This window comes from Akebia trifoliata, chromosome 1 (genome assembly GCF_017979445.1).
Source record: "Akebia trifoliata isolate Shusen 1 chromosome 1, ASM1797944v1, whole genome shotgun sequence".
NCBI classification, from domain to species: domain Eukaryota; kingdom Viridiplantae; phylum Streptophyta; class Magnoliopsida; order Ranunculales; family Lardizabalaceae; genus Akebia; species Akebia trifoliata.
Window position 1 is genome coordinate 19898801 of NC_141375.1, and position 18810 is coordinate 19917610.

Here is an 18810-nt window from a genome sequence, read left to right on the forward strand (position 1 = left end):
GAAAAGAATTACCCACCCCCTATCAGACTTCAAATTAGAGGCTGCATACAAAGTTGGCCCCGTATACAATAAATAATCTTCCATAGGCATATACATGAATCAGGGACAGAGCCACAAATAAGTTCTTTTGTTTTTGTTTTTGTTTTTGTTTTTTTCTCTTTTAGCAAACAAGCACACTCCAACAACCTTCTTATATGCATATTTATTTGAGACGACAGGAACTCACCCACTATTTATAAAACTTACCTTACGAAGTTGGCTCACCAGTAGTCTCTGAATGAGTAGCGGACTATGCTTGAGATCAGCCTCTTCCAGTGTTCCCATGTCGCTGGTTTCTGAAGTAGCTAAGAAGTGACTGTGCCTACAAGGAATCAGGAATTTCTTAAGTCAAATGAGAGTTTTCTTAAATCAGTTTTGCTAGAAAATAGTCTCTGACGTAATAAATCTCACTAAGATTGGCTTATTTTCACTTAAAAGTGAATGCTTTCAATGGCTCCTACTGGTGGGTTTGAACTTAAGTATATCCAACAACTTTGCTCAAAAACTTTAAAACCTGGCCCCACATAGTCCCACAATTACACTGTGGAAGAAAAATTCCTGACTCTCCAGCTCAATATGGTCTTGCCCTCTAGGCCCTCCACATGGAATATATGTGATAAAAGTGATTTGATTATTGATCACATGGACCAAAATATCAAAGCAGTCCAATTACATCCCATATTTCTCTCTTTTTAAATGGTTCAACTTCATGTTTAGAAACCCTATCCAAAAATGGTCTTTATTGGACTGTTACAATATACAAGCAGTGACATTTAGGCCATTGGATCACCTACATAGAGCCCTGATCCAGATTAGTTCAGTCGTATAAAGTCATGAAAGTGGTCGATTATTTTCCTCCTTTCTCAAATTTTATTTTAAGACATTGTTTTGTCTGGTTCATGATAAAAAAAAAATCAAATAGCATATTCGATGCTATGGGATCGCAAGATAGCATGGCATTGCATATCAACTAAATTTTAGATCTAAATTGAATAATTAAGATTATCTGATCAATACAAAGCGTTATCCTGTGGCCCACCAATTCAACTACTAAGCTTAATGTAAAGGCAGGTGGGCTACAACATAGTTCAGCTTCAAAGACAAGATTTCCTCATGTATCAGGACTTATTTGTAATTTAAAATATTGATCAAGGGTTTTGAAGATTATATAGTAAGAAGAATAATTTTGTAATTTTGGAAACTAATTAACGTGATTAGCGACGTGGGATTGCAATTTTCACTATTTTTTACCAAAATGACCCTGATAACATTTGGTTTAAATGTGAAGATGGGGGCATTTTTGGTTATTCATATTTTGGTGTCAAACCACTTCTACTCCGCCTTCTCTCATTATAATAGTAAAGATATCCCAGCATACCTTTTCTTTAGCTCGTGGTGTGCCTGATTGTGACAGTGCCACCAAAGGCGGTACAGCTCCTTCTTGAAGAACCAGACTACAGAATCTACTACTGTTTGTGCAAAGCTGTAACAGCGCCGCAGCGGCATTTTCCTTCCCCCTCGCAGAACCCAATTCAACAACCTCAACAAGAACAGGAATCCCTCCCCCCTGACCAATCGCAGTCCGGCCCTCAGGTATCGTTGCAAGGTTAGCCAAAACTGCAACCGCTTTATCAACCATTCCAGCCGCCGGGTCCATTAGCTCAACAAGGTGTTTCACCGCACCAGCCTGCACAATTCGGGCCTTGTTCTCATGAAAAATAGACAAATTAAACAAAGCTGTAGCCGCATCTTTTTTCCCTCGAGGAGTCCCGTTGCCCAATAAATCCACCAAAGGTCTTATTGCCCTGGACCTCCCGATCCTAACCTTGTTCTCCTCAATAACTGAGAGGCTAAAAAGAGTTGCAGCCGAGTTCTCCTTAGCCTCGGGGCTACCCGTCTCAAGAACATGAATGAGAGGATCAATAGCATCAGCATTTGCAATTGCAGATTTGTTGTTATCGTTGATCGATAAGTTGAGAAGTGCTGTGACAGCATTCTCTTGGATCGTTGTGTCTGGAGAGTGAAGCAGACCAACTAACAAACTTATGGCCCCACAGTTTGCAATTACAATCCTATTATCCATATTGTGCTTGGCGAGGAAGCGGAGTTCGGCCGTGGCAGCCGTTTGTAAATCAACTGAAGTACTCTGCAAGTCCTCAACCAACTTCCGAACTTGGGTTTCAATACCAGAGAGATCCGCTCTCCTGTCAATAGCCGAAGAAGAAACTATCCTTGGGACAAACCTCTCACTTGGACGACGCCAGATGGTTTGACTTCTAGAACGTGTTTCCAATCGAGGTGAAAACTCGGGTTCTCTCTGTGGGGCTGAGGTTGCAAGAATGGGAGCCTCCGAAGTCAGTTCATCCGAAGCATCACTGCTGTAATGGGTCAGATCGTTGGACACCTGTGAGACTACATTTGCTTCTCCCGTTGTTTCTTGAAGATAATCCCTATTGGAAACCATGCTAGAAACTGAAGCACTTCGACTATGGCCCTGACATTTTTCATCATCATCTCTACTAGCTTCAGAAACTTCTTTTGTTGATGGCGTCGAGGATTGGCCACTTGAACCAAACTTTCTCTCTTCCGTGTGAGACTCCCTCTCTTCAGAACTCCCTAACGATGCATCCAACCCAAAACCATTTCCAACCCTACTACCCAAGGCACCCTCTGAGTCCGAACGAGAATGTGAAGGAGATGTATTCTCTAGGTGGTTTCCACTAGACGAGAATAAGCCTTGACGTGGTGAACTTAAGGACCTGGTCGACTCGGGTGACCTTGGAAGGTTGATTCTGGTAGGAGACTTGGCCGAATGTGAAATAATATTTGAATCTCTGCCACTAGAATCTGCATGGGCAAGAAGAGTTGCCGTCTGGTTAGAATTAATACACTTCACCGGATCAGGAATCTTCACATTGTTCGACTCACACCAGTTTGCAATTAGTGCCTTTACAGTGTAATTCGGGATTAGATTTGTGTGGCCGAGTGTCTGACGGGTTTTAGGGCAAACTGTGAGACCAAGATCTAACCATTTCCTTATGAAAGTCCGCTCATAAGTTTGTCCAGATGCAACTATTACCGGATCTGTCATCAGTTCAAGGGAGAGAGGACAGCAGAAATCAGCAGGAATTGGAACTGAGTTCGTGCTCTGGGACTGTTTTATTTTAACAAGGAGGGTGTGCATGTGTGTGACAAGATCAATCATGTCATCAATGTACTTGACCTCTCCATCTTTTTCATCTTGTTCAGCTTGCACCTTCACCTTTTCAAGAGCCACAGCCTCCATTAACAGTTCTTGGTTAGAGGTCAAGCTCAGAGTGTCTGCAAGCTTCACCATGTTCTCTGAACTGGGTATGGAATTCTCTACTTGGTCTCTTATAGCTTCTTTGATAACAGTAGATGTCTGGTCAAATCTGATACATCGAAGTTTCTGCATACATTGCTGAAGTTGATCAAGTAGAAGGGACAACGTCAGAAAGGGATGTTTTTTCATTCGATTGGTAACCATCACATCAATCCGGTCAGTTGAATTGGTGAGACAAATTCCATTCATTTTAGACATTCTTAATAAAATAAAATAAAATTTTAAAAAAAAGGCAGCCACTTTTTATTTGAAATTGAGGACTGGTATCAATCTGATGGTTAGAAACATCTGACAAATACGATTCAAGTGGAGAAGATGCACCAAATGAATAGTGGATGCATGGAAGTATGCCTTTTACATGATACACAAAACTGGAATAAATACTCAAATGTTTTTCATTTGGTACCTCAACAGATGTTAAATTCAAATCAGCTGGGAGATACTGATGCAAAGAGTTCAGTAGCCGGAAAACATCAAGGCAGGAAGCCTGAATCCTTGTTATTAATGGTTCAATTTGTATAACCTGAACAGAACATCAAACGGTGCCAGTTAGGAATTAATGTTGTAACAACAAAAACTTCTCGATAGTAAATGTTCAGCCATTAAGCATACTAAAATAAATATGCCACGTGAACAAAGACTATAAGGTGGTTTATCTGTGATGTTTATGTGGAGGAAAATGCTATTAGATGGCATCATCTCTATGATTTTCAGCATTAAGAAATTCATGTTCTTACTATCAAATAGATGACCATTTTTTATGCTGGGTAAGCCCCGGCCATCTGGAACTGTTCATTCTAGTTTCACTTAATCACTAAAATGAAGAGTACAGAAGCTAATACCATGAGCATCAATGTAATTTCACAAAATGAATATAAAAATCTTATCACAAAGAAAGGAATGGGGCAAAGATACATGATCACTAAGTTCGTCATAACGATGCACCCATTGAGAAAAGTCAACCATCACTAAGAACAACTTTCACATAACACAGGTTTCATTGTGAAAATTTGTAACTGCAAATACAAACACTTGTAGGCTGTGGTCACCCCAGCAACGGTAGTCGCCTACCTCATGCTATACTCTATCCCATATTCTTGGGCCATGTTTAAAAATGTGAGGGCATAACCCTCAAAGAATCATTATCATGCATCTCAAAATAAATAAATTGGCAAAATTTTAAATTAATCCTGACTATTTGTTTGTATCATTTACAGTAGACAAGGAACAACTATCTGAGTCACACTACCATACATAAAAAATCAGACAGTCCCAAACCGAGGGTGGCACACTACATAGGTCACCCAAGTTGTATCAAAGTCCCCTAATGCGACCGGACCACACTGGACTCTTTTAGTTCTCTAAGACTTGAAGAGTAGGGCTACTTATGGTTGAGGTGGTCAAAGTACGTAAGTTTAAACCATAGTATTAAATTCCGACATATTTCCAAGAAACATGCCAAAAATTTTGCATTTCCACGAGTTCCGACACGAAATTAACTGACAATTTCTCTTTGTATATGTTTCAGTGGAAATCACTATTCATTTCGCGAAATATTTTGATGAATAGTAAACTTCAACCTAAATATTCTTTTTTGAAAAACTTATAACTGCTTTTAGAAAGAACTTGTAAATCGCACATATCACTAATAAAAAATTGTATATAATATTTATCCATTTGTATAAATGAATTATGATTAGTTAGTTATCTATTTCATCTTATTTTAGGCATATTAGTACGTTTATATAAGCACGCATACAATCAACCAAGTGTTAATTAGTTGGATACATTAGCAATTTATCCATACTAAAGAATAAAAGAAAGATAATAAAACATGAGTGCAATACTTAACAGTTTCTTCATTTCAATGTTTTACATATTAAGTTGTATGTAGTTAACGCAACGTTATCATTGTTATTTCCATTGTCAGACTCTCAATACTTACACTTATGTGTAGCAAAATGTTGCTGACCTTGAATTTCACACTCCATATGGTACTTCATTGTATTATGATGACTTAATGAATGTGTTTTAATGCCTATTTTATCATTTCCTATGTGGTCAATGAAATGAAAACTTCTTCAATAATTCTGTCATTTCCATCATTTCCAAATATTGTATTAATTTTCACACTGGCAAAATATTTTCATTTCTAGATTAACAGATATAGACACCGAAATTGAAATTTAATACCTTGATTTAAACTATTCATTATGAGGACTAAGGTTATGGATTTTACAAGCATTGTCAGTGCAATGGAATGTGTTGCTGTCAACATTATCTGACCTTAGATTTTTGTTCCAGCAAATCACCTCCAATTTGATCAACTTTTGATATTCTATCTTAAGCTTAACCCTCTTCTCTCCTCCAATGACAAATCCAACCCCTCCTTTGTATCAATCAAGGAAATTCCTTCTATGAACAATCGATTTCTAAGATACACTCTCCCATATTCCTCCCTGTTCCAAGAAATCTTTTTATAGGTACTTGTAACTTTTCCTAAAAGAATTCCACCAATCCTTGACCCTCTCCAAAAATCCTGGAATTTAAGCAACATATACTTGAATCAATGGGAGAGGCAACAAGATATATTACCACAGTCCAGCAGAGGAGTAACAGTCAGATGATGATCCAGGAAATGCCACCTGAGATACAGTAGAAAACAGATCTCCCTAAATCCCAATGATCTAAAATCTGTCCAAGTTGCAAAGCAATAAATTTTCTTAGTTGTTAAACAATGTCAATAGTCCTCCATGAAAAAGTTTCTATGGACATTTCCAAATTCTCTCGTAATTATAGTTACTCTCAAAGGAAAATATAATAACTTTAAAATCTTCGTCAATGCACTATAAGAAGACCCACAGACCCGATACATCATCAAATTCCTTATAAAAAATAAATATGAAAATAATTCCTATCCATGCGCGAAAAACACTAGTAAGACACAAGTTGCTTCATCTCATATACAATACAAAGTACAGTGACTGGAATAGCTCCCACCAGCATTTCAACCACATAATGGATTTTTTGTTACTATGATCACTATCCCACTTGTCCAACCCATAGCCAGAAAATCACACCAACCAAATCTTTATTTCCCCAAATATTTCCAATGATTGTATCATCCATCTTTTCCATTTTGGTTTCATGAGTAACTGTAATTTTTTCTCCCAAACTCCGGATCAGGCTTTTAACAACTACTCACCATCTCAATTTCCTAGACCCATAACATTTAAAGCCATGATTTTGAGATTCATTGATTATCAATATACTTTCTCCCTCTACGACAACTGAAAGTTTTAGAATGTCCACCATAATTCAAACAATTTTCCAAGCTCTGGATCACCCAAGATAATCTCTGTTTTCCTTCTGCTAGATTGAGTGCTCTTAGGTTCTAGTGATAAATAAACCTATAAATTCACAGGACAACAGACTTCAATCTCCAAATCATTGTGCCCAACTACAAGATTCAAAACTCCATCTGACCCTAAATGCTCCTCGATGATCACTATAAAGTTTTGGACATAGGTGTAAAACGGAACAACGTGATCTAATGGATGTTTTGAACATGGGCGATGCTCAATGTGATGGTGACCTTCACATTGAAGTGTTTAAGTTTTTTTTTATTTCCCAACTGTCTGTCCTGTATCAGAAAATTGGAGAACAAAGTAAAAAAAGGACGGAAAACAAACAGCCAGAATAGAATCATATGAGATGATAAAAACATGCTTTGTTATGCAAAATAACCAATTGTTTAACGCAGTAAAAATTTTGAATGTGGAAACAAAACTGCATGCCATTTGTCCCTTTGGATGATTTCCCAACATTCAGAGCACATTTTTATAAGAACCTAAGATTACAATAAAAATTACAGAGCATCACTCCAAATATTAAAATATAAAAATCCTATGCACAGTTAAAAATAAATAAATAAATGGATAAGAAGAAAAAGATACGCAGGCCAAATTCAATGAAGCAAAAGCAGTACCAAAATCCATACTACCCACCCAATGTCATCCCACCATAAAGATATCGCATCAAACAGGATAATCCAACACAAAGGCCCATAGCAACGACTGGAGTAATGATGGGGACATCAAAGCTTCAAGAGTAGAGTTTTTTAGGCTTCTATTTTTCTGGTTTATTTCTAGCTAGGGACCTTATTGTTATTATATTTACAAACCCTAGGTTTTTCACAATTATTAGAATTTTAAGGGCATATAACTAATTTCTATTAGTTATAGGAGGTAATAGTAATTTAAGAGTTTTATTTCTGTTCTTTTAGAAACCCATGGCCAAGCATAGTTAGTGTTCTGATTTTTAGAAATCTGGTACATGGAGATCAAATCCTTGTTTGATTTGGTTTCTATTTTAGTAGTCTAATCTTGTTAGGAATCTTAGATTAGGTTTCCTTATTTGATATCTTAGTTTTATTAGGATTCTTAGATTAGATTTTACTTAAAAAAACACATGTAATAGGATTATTTGGAGAGAAATGAATGAACGAATACCGAATTTTTTTTACAGAAATTCCAATGAATGGTGTGAACCCCTGGAGCGAGACCATTATTGCCTTGGAGTGATTCCTTGCTAAGTTATTCTCCTCTCTTTTTTTTAATAAGTATAAAAATTTTAATAAATCAAGAAAGAAAAGGAGGTTGAGATAGCCCCAAACACAAGCAAAATAAAACAAAAGAAAAGAAGCAAAAGGCCGAAAGCCACACAAAATGCCCCAGACCAACTACATAGCACACAAGGAATCCCACTTGAACACAAAATCCTCAAAGGAAACTCCTTCAAAATCTTTACTTAATTTAGTCCAGTAATAAAGAAGGCCAAAAATCTCCAGGATCGCAGCTTGGGGAGGATTTTCCTTTCCCTGGAACACCCTTTTCATTCCTATCTTTCCAGAGGCCACAGCAGATGGCAAGAGGAAGAGTAGCTCAGAGGTATCTTTTTCTATTGGAGAAGACATTGTGAGTCCACCCTTCTTAGTCTTAATCTTCTTCTTTTTTATTTCTTCTTCTCCTATATCTTCTGTTTCTATTTTCTGATTTTCTTCATCCAATCAACCCTTCAAAACCCTACCCTTGCTGTCCATATCTTTCTCTTCATCTTCTTCTTCACTTTTTATTTTCTAGTTTCAACATCTAAACCTAACCAGAACAGACCCAATAACCCTTGCTGAAATTCCTAGTCCAGCCACCAAAAACTAACTGAATTACAACCAAGATCCAGTAGAACTTTGTTGCTATCCTTACCCTACTTTTCAGCCACAAAAGCATCATCAGCCATTAACTATTGACTGAACCTGCTGCTGCCCTTTTCCCAGTTCAACAAAACCACTTCACAACCCTAAACACCTCTCCAAAATCATCCATATCTTAGCCAAACCTACCCTACCCATGTTTACATCAACCAAACTACTTAGCCCATTGCCCTTTTCCCTCTCGTCCTGCATCATGTAGCCTAAACTGCTGAGGATATGATCCTGAGTATAAGTGACAATCTTTTGGATGGGTAAAAATATATCATTTTTATATTGGTAAAGGGAAAAAAAGTATATCACTATTGACACAATGGCCAATCCTCACCACCAAACAGATCATATTCTTTTGAATTAATAAAGAAATTTCATGTATATGAATTGCAATCCAGCAGATTATTAAGATCATCGAACAAGTGAATTTAGGCTGTCCAATACAAGAGCTAATTCATTGAAATGTCCAGGCCAATGAGACAGTACAAGTGATTGGTGAATGAAGGGAAGTGATTATTCCAGAAAATTATGATTGAATAACTGCAAGATATATTATAATTACACATTTAATGCATACAGAAGTTTTGCATATCTTCCAAAGATCACAAATTATCACTGCAATTGTAAATTGTGAAACATACAAAATAAAATTTACTCGTGATTGGATGCCAGCATTCAATAAGCTCCCTAGCTTCATTAACAAGCCCATCCAGTTCTTCGAATGCCTTATTAAGTTCATTTGAAACTACATCTGAATCAACAAGTACATCAAGTATTGGCCTCAACAGCTTCAATATTTCATCTATCTTTTGGTAGTACTTCTGGACAGGTTCAGAATTTATGTTGTTACAAGAAGATAAATGGTTGAATCGAGAGAGATTGTTGAGGAGAGCCTTTAACAATGATATCTCCATCACACCTGTTTCAAGAACAGAGTTAAAGAAGGGCCCCCTTAATAATGGAAAAGCAAATCAGACGAAATTTTCTTTAATGGCAGTTGGCCTAAATACCATATGTTAAAAGCAACTACAAAATTACTAGAAATTTTGTTTAACCGCTTAATGCATGTTTATCAGAGGGCATTCAACAAAGTGGATAATGATTTGAAATGCTTTCTTTAAACTGCCAGGTAAAATTAGTGATCCAACTTTTACTTATTTCATCCCAACCGTATTTAAAAATAAAAAATAAAAAATTAATAGAGTGAGAAATCATTCTCTTACTTTAGGAAAGGAAATTAGGTCCGACTATTTTCTTCTCTTTGATGGAGAGATGTCGAAGAGCGAAAAGAAGAAGATCAACATCAAGAGGTTAGAGTAGACGATCATAGTTGATGTCAACTAGTTCTTTTTGATGGGTTATTGTCGATAGTAGTCATTCATGGCGTTTTTATCTTGTGCAAGTACAACGAAGAAAATATTAATGTGAAAATGTTAATTCCTATTTTAAATGGTGTCTTAATTTTCAGTTGGGTTGTGATCATAGTATTAAATTTTGACATATTTCCACGAAATATCAAATATTTCCATTTCCACAAGGTCCGACACGAAATTTAACAGACAGTTTCTTTATGTATATATTTTGGTGGAAATCACTAATCATACCAAATATTTCTATGAATAGTGAATTTCGACCAAAATATTCAAATGGTAGTTATAAATATGCAAGATTTCAGTGGAAATATTTTGATGAATAGTAAACTTCAACCGAAATATTCATATGAGTATGTACATACAATCATTCATGTTCTAATTAGTTAGATATACTAGTAACTTATTCTACATATTTAAAAGATATATATAATGTGAGAATGTATTTTTTTAATAGATTATAATAATGTGATAATGTAGTATATATAATTTGTTCTACTTAAGAAAGTGGTACTTCTTAAAGTATTGGTAGTTACGTGGTATTACTATTCTAATTTCCTAAAAGCATATAGTTGTTTTAGGTGTCGGACTCTTAGATACTCATGTCAACGTGTAACAAAACGTTACTAATCTTCATTTCTATAATTCATATGATTGTTTATTATAGTTTGGTGTGTGTTTTCATATATGTTTTATCATTTCCTACACTTCTAATGGAAACTTCCGCAAATTTTCTATCATTTTATAATATTTTCATCACTTCCTTAAATTTGTATTGATTTCCCGAGCTGGTCAAAATATTTCCATTTCCAAGATGACCAACATAGACATCGAATTCGAAATTTAATACCTTGGTTGTGATAAATAATTGAGGTAATTGGTGGTGTAATAAGTGAAAGTTGGGGTGCCAATAGAATTTCTCTAAACTTATTACTGAGGTTGACTGTTGACCAGCTTCCTATAATGATCCAATGAATACAAGATGCACTACCTTAAGCCAATAATCAAGAAGTGACGGTCTCATATAGAAATCAACCTCTCCAAGTCAATCAAAAGCTGTACCACATACACAGGGTTGATGGTCATTATGACAAAAGCTGAAACGCTTTTCTTCAAGAACCACAAAGGAATTGTTCATCAGATAGGGAATTTGATGCAAATAAAGGAATGAGCTTGAAGTGCCAAGATTTTCAGGAAAACATAACATGAAAATTTATTCAGGATCAAGTATCAAGCCTTGAAAGGTCCTTAAATTGGCACTGATTAGTGAGGGTCAAAACTTTAGTTCGCAGCCGCTATGATGAACTGGAGACCAGAACATGGAGGAGCGATAACCTGGGAGCAATGCATTAAAATTTTGATTCATTTATCATTTGGATCAGCTGCAAAGGGAATCAGTTCCTAGAAATGTCTCAAATAATGAGAGAATCATACCATTCATCCATGGAAATGATGGATTTTTTTTTTTTTCTAAATTTTATTCTGATTCTTTAGGAAATGATAAAACTAACAAAAAGGACACAATGCTATGTTTTGTTTTCTTTGTTTTTGTAAATAAGAACACACTATGCTATGCCATCATAAGGATTGTGGGTATGAAGATCCATAGCATTTTATTACATACTGAAGCAGGCATTGAAGGGAACTTAGAAACAATTGTAACTAAACATGGAAATGGCCATAACAATCAATCAAACATTGATTCATTTATCATTTGGATCAGCTGCAAAGGGAATCAGTTCCTAGAAATGTCTCAAATAATGAGAGAATCATACCATTCATCCATGGAAATGATGGATTTTTTTTTTTTTCTAAATTTTATTCTGATTCTTTAGGAAATGATAAAACTAACAAAAAGGACACAATGCTATGTTTTGTTTTCTTTGTTTTTGTAAATAAGAACACACTATGCTATGCCATCATAAGGATTGTGGTATGAAGATCCATAGCATTTTATTACATACTGAAGCAGGCATTGAAGGGAACTTAGAAACAATTGTAACTAAACATGGAAATGGCCATAACAATCAATCAAACCATGCCCCCGCATATAGAAGTAAAATATGTGAATGACACATGAACCACAGAGATCCTCAACCTATAGTTTATAATATGGCAAGAACCCTCAAAGAAATGACTCACTACAGTATGTTGAAAATCCCAGCTTGAGGAGACAATGTTCTCCAATTCAAGAATTAAGCCTTAACTAACTAATAATAGGCCTAAACCATCCCTCAACGCTAAGGCCTCGACTAAGCAGGCACATACATAGGCTGAAGATATCAAAGCTTACTTGTTAAAAAAAATTCCTATTAATTCCTCAAAATACCCCTCCCATTTGTTTTATATGCCAAAAACAACTGTATAGAGTTAATATAAGGCATCATCTTACTTTCATTTATAATAGTAAATCTGATACACAAGATCAGGGTAGCTTTAGCTAGAAGTGTTTCCAAGTGACCACATTTCCATAGTAGGGAAGTAATTTCTCAACAACAGGTGGTATGCATCAATAATATAGACACAGAAACTAATGTGGGCATTCATTGTTTCTTTAAAAGGCTGCGGGTCCCATTCTTGGTAACTAATTTCTTGACCGGGTGGTGAGATGCCTATGTTTTGATGGTATGGATCCAGCAACTTATATCAGCACTCATTTGAGTGGAAATTGTTTCCACTTAAATTCCATTTATTTCTCTTTCTGCTTATTGCCATGTTATTTTTTTACCAATCAAGCAAAATCCATGTTCAAATACTTGGACAGTTACCACCACAGATATAGTTTTAAAAATCATTGTCAGAGCTGAAACCTTTCGATGTCGTACCTAGTCCACTCGAACAATCTGGAGCCAAATCAATGTGAGCCAAAAACTAAGGCAAAGAACAAGTCAAGACCACAAGCCAGGGATGAGATAAGCGGAGTCAAAAACCAAGCAATGCCGAATATAGACAGGGCCAAGTCAAACAGATAATGTTGCAGAATAATGATGACCCAGCTCTTAGTGATAAGAGTTGGCTCGAGCGAGTCAACTTGGTATCAAGCAACCGTGCCTAAATCATCTCTTGTTTGACAATATTGCTTGTCCTACATTAGAAGTTTCGTAGAAAGCCAGGGATAATGACAGAACAGCATGCCTATAACAAAATCGTTATATACAATTTATAAGAAGAAATGTCAAAATGCAAGGGACAATAATGCAAGATGGGAGCCCAATCCCACAAGCAATGTCAAACTGAAATGTGCAGAAATCTCTGAATGTGGGATTTGCTTGATTAAAAGTAGAGTAAAAATAAAAAGATGTAGAGAGAGAGAGAGTGTGTGTGTGCATGTGGAAAGATCTTGCACTTCAAAGAGGCACAAAATCATGTTTAAAGTAGAACCACACCACTTACATGAAAAATGAATGAGACACGCTGCACCAACTGAATGTTGCCAAACTTGATGGAGTAGCACCACTGAAGAAGTATCACTCCTCAAGTTGAGAATTCACGCTATACAAAGTGGTGATCCTACCAAAACACCAAAATTCATCATCTATGAAATAAAGGAGTAGATGGTGTACTTAAAGAAGTGTAGCATAGCATCTCTAAAGATCTAATCCTATATAAAAGAAGTGTGGCATAGCATCTCTGAAGATCTAATCCAACTTAAACTCAAAAAACAAAATCACCAACTAAAAAAATAATACCAAAAATAACAACTCGTGTCAAATGCACAAGTATTTGTATTTTGTATGGCTTCTATTGCTTAGTTTCTCTCCAACAACAATGTATTTGCCCATTCTTCACTAGTACATTTGTGATGTTTCTTCGTGAAGATGGTAGTTTAAGACTTGAAGTCATTCGATCGCACATTTATTTGAAAGATCAGCATGGAGAAAGCATATGTTCACATATGTTGCAGCTTCTTGGACAGATTAGGCATAAAAAGAAGAAGTGGATTATGAAGTTTGTAATCCGCATCTTTTTTCTGTTTTGGTGAATGGGAGCCCATCCAGACTTTTAAGAGCTCTCGAGGGTTGAAACAAGGGGACCCCCTGTTTCTATTCTTATTTCTTATGGTATGGAAGCCTTGGGTAAGTTAGCAAGGAGTGTAACCAATTTTATTCAATTCTTTCCCACTCTTTTAATCTTTCCCTAGGAACTATCATTTGTGAAGCTAGTGTTCCATCTAAATTTTCTGTTTCGTTCGCCTCTTTAGAAAAAATCTTAACGACTAATCACCTTATCATGTGGAAAAGAATCCTTGTCGACTTTGTTTTTATAAGTACAAATTTTATTTCAAAGAAAATAAGAATGTACAAAAGATAGTCGAGCTGACCGACCTAAGAAAAGGAAAAAAGGAGAACAAAAAACAAACTACTACGGGCAAATAGACTCCCATCTAAAATCAAACTCTTCGAAAAGAACAACCTTAAGCTCAAAAAAGGCTTACACCAAAAGAATAACAACCCAAGGATGTTTAATCTCAAATCCTGAAAAGAAGACTCTTCTACTTTAAAAATTCTCTTGTTTCTTTTCCAACCATAACCTCCAGCACAATGCGAATGGTAAGAAACTCCAAAGAAATCCTCTTCATACCACAAAAACAGGTTTGATCCAAACTTTGCAATAAAGACAGCAATGAATTTGGCATCACCAAAGTAATGTCAAAAGGGCTAAGAAAGGAGACCAAATGGCTGAAGAAGAAAGGCAATGTAATAATAAATGGTCCGCAGACTCCCCATTGGATTTGCAAAGAAAGCATAAATTTGGCATCAGAAAACCCCTTTAATTAGTGATGCAGGATAGTGAGGGAAGAAGATGAGATCTGGGGGTTAGGGGATTTTGTTTAGGAATTTGGGTTGGGATAAGGTAAACCCAAAAGGTAAAATGAAATTTTTTTGCAATTATTGTAGGGTGGAGAAAATGGTCAAACGTTAAGGTTTGTAGGGTAAGAAAATGATTAAAGGTTAAGGTTTATAGGGTAATGATTAAAGGCTAAGTGAATGGAGAAAAGATTAAGGGTTGAGGTTTGTAGGTCTCAAGAATCAAGATTCAAGAATTTAAGGGCCCGTGTGGATACAGGAGCCAGAAGTACTTAGAACATAAGTACTTTCATAAGTACTTTTTTAAGTACTGTCTGGAGTAAGTGGATAACTGTTGTGTGTTAGGATGCAGGTTCTGAAAAGTACTGTTAGAAGTACTTTTGATAGAGTTTTGTGTTTGGAAACTATTTTGAATTCTGTTTAAATGATCAAAATGCCCTTATAAGTATCAGTTACTATTATTAACATTATAACTTAACAAATTATTCTTCAAAAGAAATAAAAGTTATTGTTTTTATCCATAAAAACTAATATAAACACCCAACAATTATAAATAAATAGAAAATATTGTGAGCAAATATATTCAACCACTAAAAATATGAAGAAGCTTTCACCACATCAATGGATAGTAAATTTGTGTGTAATTGTTCACATCAATTTTCCAATAAGAAAATTTCAACCATAGTTGGAATGCTCATGGATAAATCATTGAGTAAGCAATTGGGGGAGTTAGAAATTCAAATTCAAATGCTATACTAAAAGACTACCACCACATCAATGGATAATAATAAAATATTATTTAATTGCATTTTTGAGGGTATGCTTGTAATTTTCAAAATTTATGATGGACATACTTGTCCCAAATGCTATACCAAAAAGCTACCACCACATCAATGGATAGTAATATAGTATTACTGCAATTGCATTTTTAAGGGTATGCTTGTAATTTTCAAAATTTATGAGGGGTATACTTGTCCCAAATGTTACACCAAAAGGCTACCACCATATCAATGGATAGTAATATAATATTATTTCAATTGCTTTTTTGAGGGTAGATTTGTAATTTTTGAAATTTATGAGGAGCATACTTGTCCTAATCTCGTCATTTTGACAATATTTGTGCTCTGCGCAAGAGTAGTTTAGAGAAGTAGCACCATCGGTACTCCGTGAAAAAGCACTAAAATGACTCCACAGTAAAGTAGTTCTTTCTAGGAGTAATTTATCCAAACACCTTTAAAGTGCTTCTGACTCCCCGCAAAAGTCAGAAGTACTTAGAAAAGTCAATCCACACAGGCCCCAAGCTTTCTTGAAAAAAAATCAAGAAAACAAAATTTATGGGTTGGGTTCTTGAAAGGATTAGAAGGTCCTTTATGGTTTCTTGATCTCTCACAAATAAATAAAAGAAGATAGAAGATAAGAAGATTAAAGGAAAAAAAAAATGATATTTACCTTGGAATCACCCCAATGATTTCCATGGCATCAACCATGTTGAATGTACCAACATCCAAACAATAAAAAAAACAAAAACTTATTTTATTACATTCATCATCTTCATAAATAAACCCTAATACAATCTATAAATAAAAAAAATCAACCAAGAGTCCTAACAAAACTAAAATACCAAATAAATAACTTAATTTTCGTACTTTTCTCTCCTAAATTTCAATCTTAATAAACTTAAATAAAAGACATCCTAAAGTTATCAAACTATCCATAAATATTATAATAAGACCGTGGACCAATAAAACATGAAAACAATCCCATAAAACATTTTTTTTTAAATCCCTAAAATAGAAAATTAAATAAAAATAAAACTACTCTTCAAGCTTTGATATCCCCATCAATTAGGACATCAATGGTGGGCAAGCGATCTAGAGAAGCTTACTTTTGATGGAACCATGGATTTTGTGTTGCGTAAAACGAATGATAAGAATGTCAACCACTTCTCCTTCATTGTCCTATAGTTAGTTCTATTTGGCTGCACTTTTCCTCCCTTCATATATATAAACTATCCTTGCCTTAGTTTTGGCTCTCTTTTGTAGTAGATTTAATGGCAAAATCCTTCAGAGTCTTTTTTCATTTGTAGATTGTTGGTCACTAGAACTTTTGAAAGGTTGGGTTGTACTATTATGGATATCAAAGAGTGAGAGGACATCTGAGATCATGGGCCTTTTCCCAATGTCAACTCAACAATAAGGCGAGTTAGACCATTGCCTAAAGCCCCGGTTGGGATGAAGGCCCCAAATATATAGGGGAATGCTAACGTCCAAGACCCCATGGGGACATCAGCATTCTCCAACACTTTTGTTTTCCAATAATACCCTTATTCATTTTGTCTTTTAGTGAAAAAGGTAGGGGTATATTGACCTTTTACATAATAAATGCTTGTTTGCATTGATTGCCAACTCATTTATTGCAAACAAGATATTTAATTCTAAAGATTAAATGCCCTTAGCATTTATTATGTGAGAGACAAGTATTTATAAAGTAAGTAAGCATTTATTGTATAAAAATAATAATTTACCCTTATCTTTTTTACTAAAAGACAAAATGAGTATATAAAGGGGAATGCTAACGTCCAAGACCTCATGGGAGGTTAGCATTCTCCAACACTTTTTTTTTCCAATAATACCCCTATCCATTTTGTCTTTTTGTGAAAAATAAGGGTATATTAGTCTTCTACAAAATAAATGGTTGTTTGCATTGATTGTTAAATCATTTATTACAAATAAGACATTTAATTCTAAATACTATATGACCCTAGCATTTATTATGTAAAAGGACAAGCATTTATTATGTAAAAAGACTAATATACCCTAGTCTCTTTTACTAAAAGAAAAAAATGGAGAGGAGTATTAGGGTATGTTTGATTGCATGGAAAGTGAATTTCCATGGAATTTGAAATCCATGAAAAAATAGTAGTGGAAAATAGGTAGGGTTGGAAAATCAAATTCCATTGTTTGATTTTACTTGGATAAAATCATGGAAAAAATATGAGAAAAGAGAAGAAGAAGAAGGAGATGAGGAGAATGAGGAAGAAGATAAGAGGAGGGGGAGAGGAAGAAGAATATGAGGAGGAAGAGGGACAGGGGAGGATGTGGCAGCGACGGCAACGGTGACGGTGGTAAGTGAGGAAGAAGAAGAGAGAACGTGGTGGTGATGGTGGCGGCGACGGCGAAGGTAAGTGAGGAAGAAGATGATGAGGAAGGTGAGAGGAGAACGTGGTGGTGGTGGCAGCGGAGGTGAGAGAGAGAAGGTGGCCGGAGATGGTGGTGATGACGACGGCAACGGTGACGATAACAACGACAACGGTGACGATGACGACAACGACGACGATGACGACGGCGACGACGACAACAACAACAAGGTTAGTGTGGTGGTGGTGGTAGGGAAGAATTGGGGATGGAAAATATGAGTGGATTTCACTTTCCCACCTATATAGGTGGGAAAGTGAAATCTATGTTTTGGTGGACTTTTTGATTGGGGTGGAAAATGAATTTCCATTCCCATGTGTAATCAAACACTTGAAAAATGTCATTTTCCATGGAAATTGATTTTCCACCCTATTTTCCATGTGCAATCAAACATATCCTTATTGGAAAAAAAATCTGCTGGAGAATGCTCGCGTCTTTTACATGGAGAATCCAACACCATGGACGTTAAAAAAAAATTATTCATAAAATTAGCTCAAACTCGAAATTAGCCAAAATCGACCCTGACATATACATGATACATAGAGGGCATACATAGCCCTTTCCCCAGGACTCTATGGCGGCTTTAACTCTGGTACCTTTCCCGGGCCACCAGATAATCCTTTCCCAGACTCAAACCCAAACCTGAGACGTGTAGCTGGATTTGGTAGCATTTGATAATTGGATGGCGTGATTATAAACAGGAACACCAAAATCAGCAAAAATTGACTAACAGATAGATGATACATAAATATCTAAATATAAAATTAAAATCCAA

General features: G+C 35.7%; 1 protein-coding gene and 1 pseudogene across 3 annotated transcripts in view; both read right to left on the minus strand.

Moving 5' to 3' along the window:
* The window catches only part of PUB4 (RING/U-box superfamily protein with ARM repeat domain-containing protein), a 19283-nt gene continuing 473 nt past the window's right edge, over nt 1–18810 (minus strand). Inside the window, exons 2-7 of one of the 3 annotated variants that reach the window (XM_086440966.1) lie at nt 13427–13543; nt 12859–13168; nt 9305–9582; nt 3810–3926; nt 1418–3481; nt 1–361 (exon numbers count right to left, since the gene is read on the minus strand). In XM_086440966.1, the coding sequence (XP_086297092.1) occupies nt 302–361; nt 1418–3481; nt 3810–3926; nt 9305–9577 (2514 nt within the window). In that variant the 5' untranslated portion in view covers nt 9578–9582; nt 12859–13168; nt 13427–13543 and the 3' untranslated portion in view covers nt 1–301. The remainder of the gene's footprint in view (nt 362–1417; nt 3482–3809; nt 3927–9304; nt 9583–12858; nt 13169–13426; nt 13544–18810) is intronic. The other 2 variants (XM_086440959.1, XM_086440975.1) reach the window with 2 other exon arrangements.
* LOC147410856 (homeobox-leucine zipper protein ROC2 pseudogene) overlaps nt 18608–18810 on the minus strand; it is an 18887-nt pseudogene continuing 18684 nt past the window's right edge.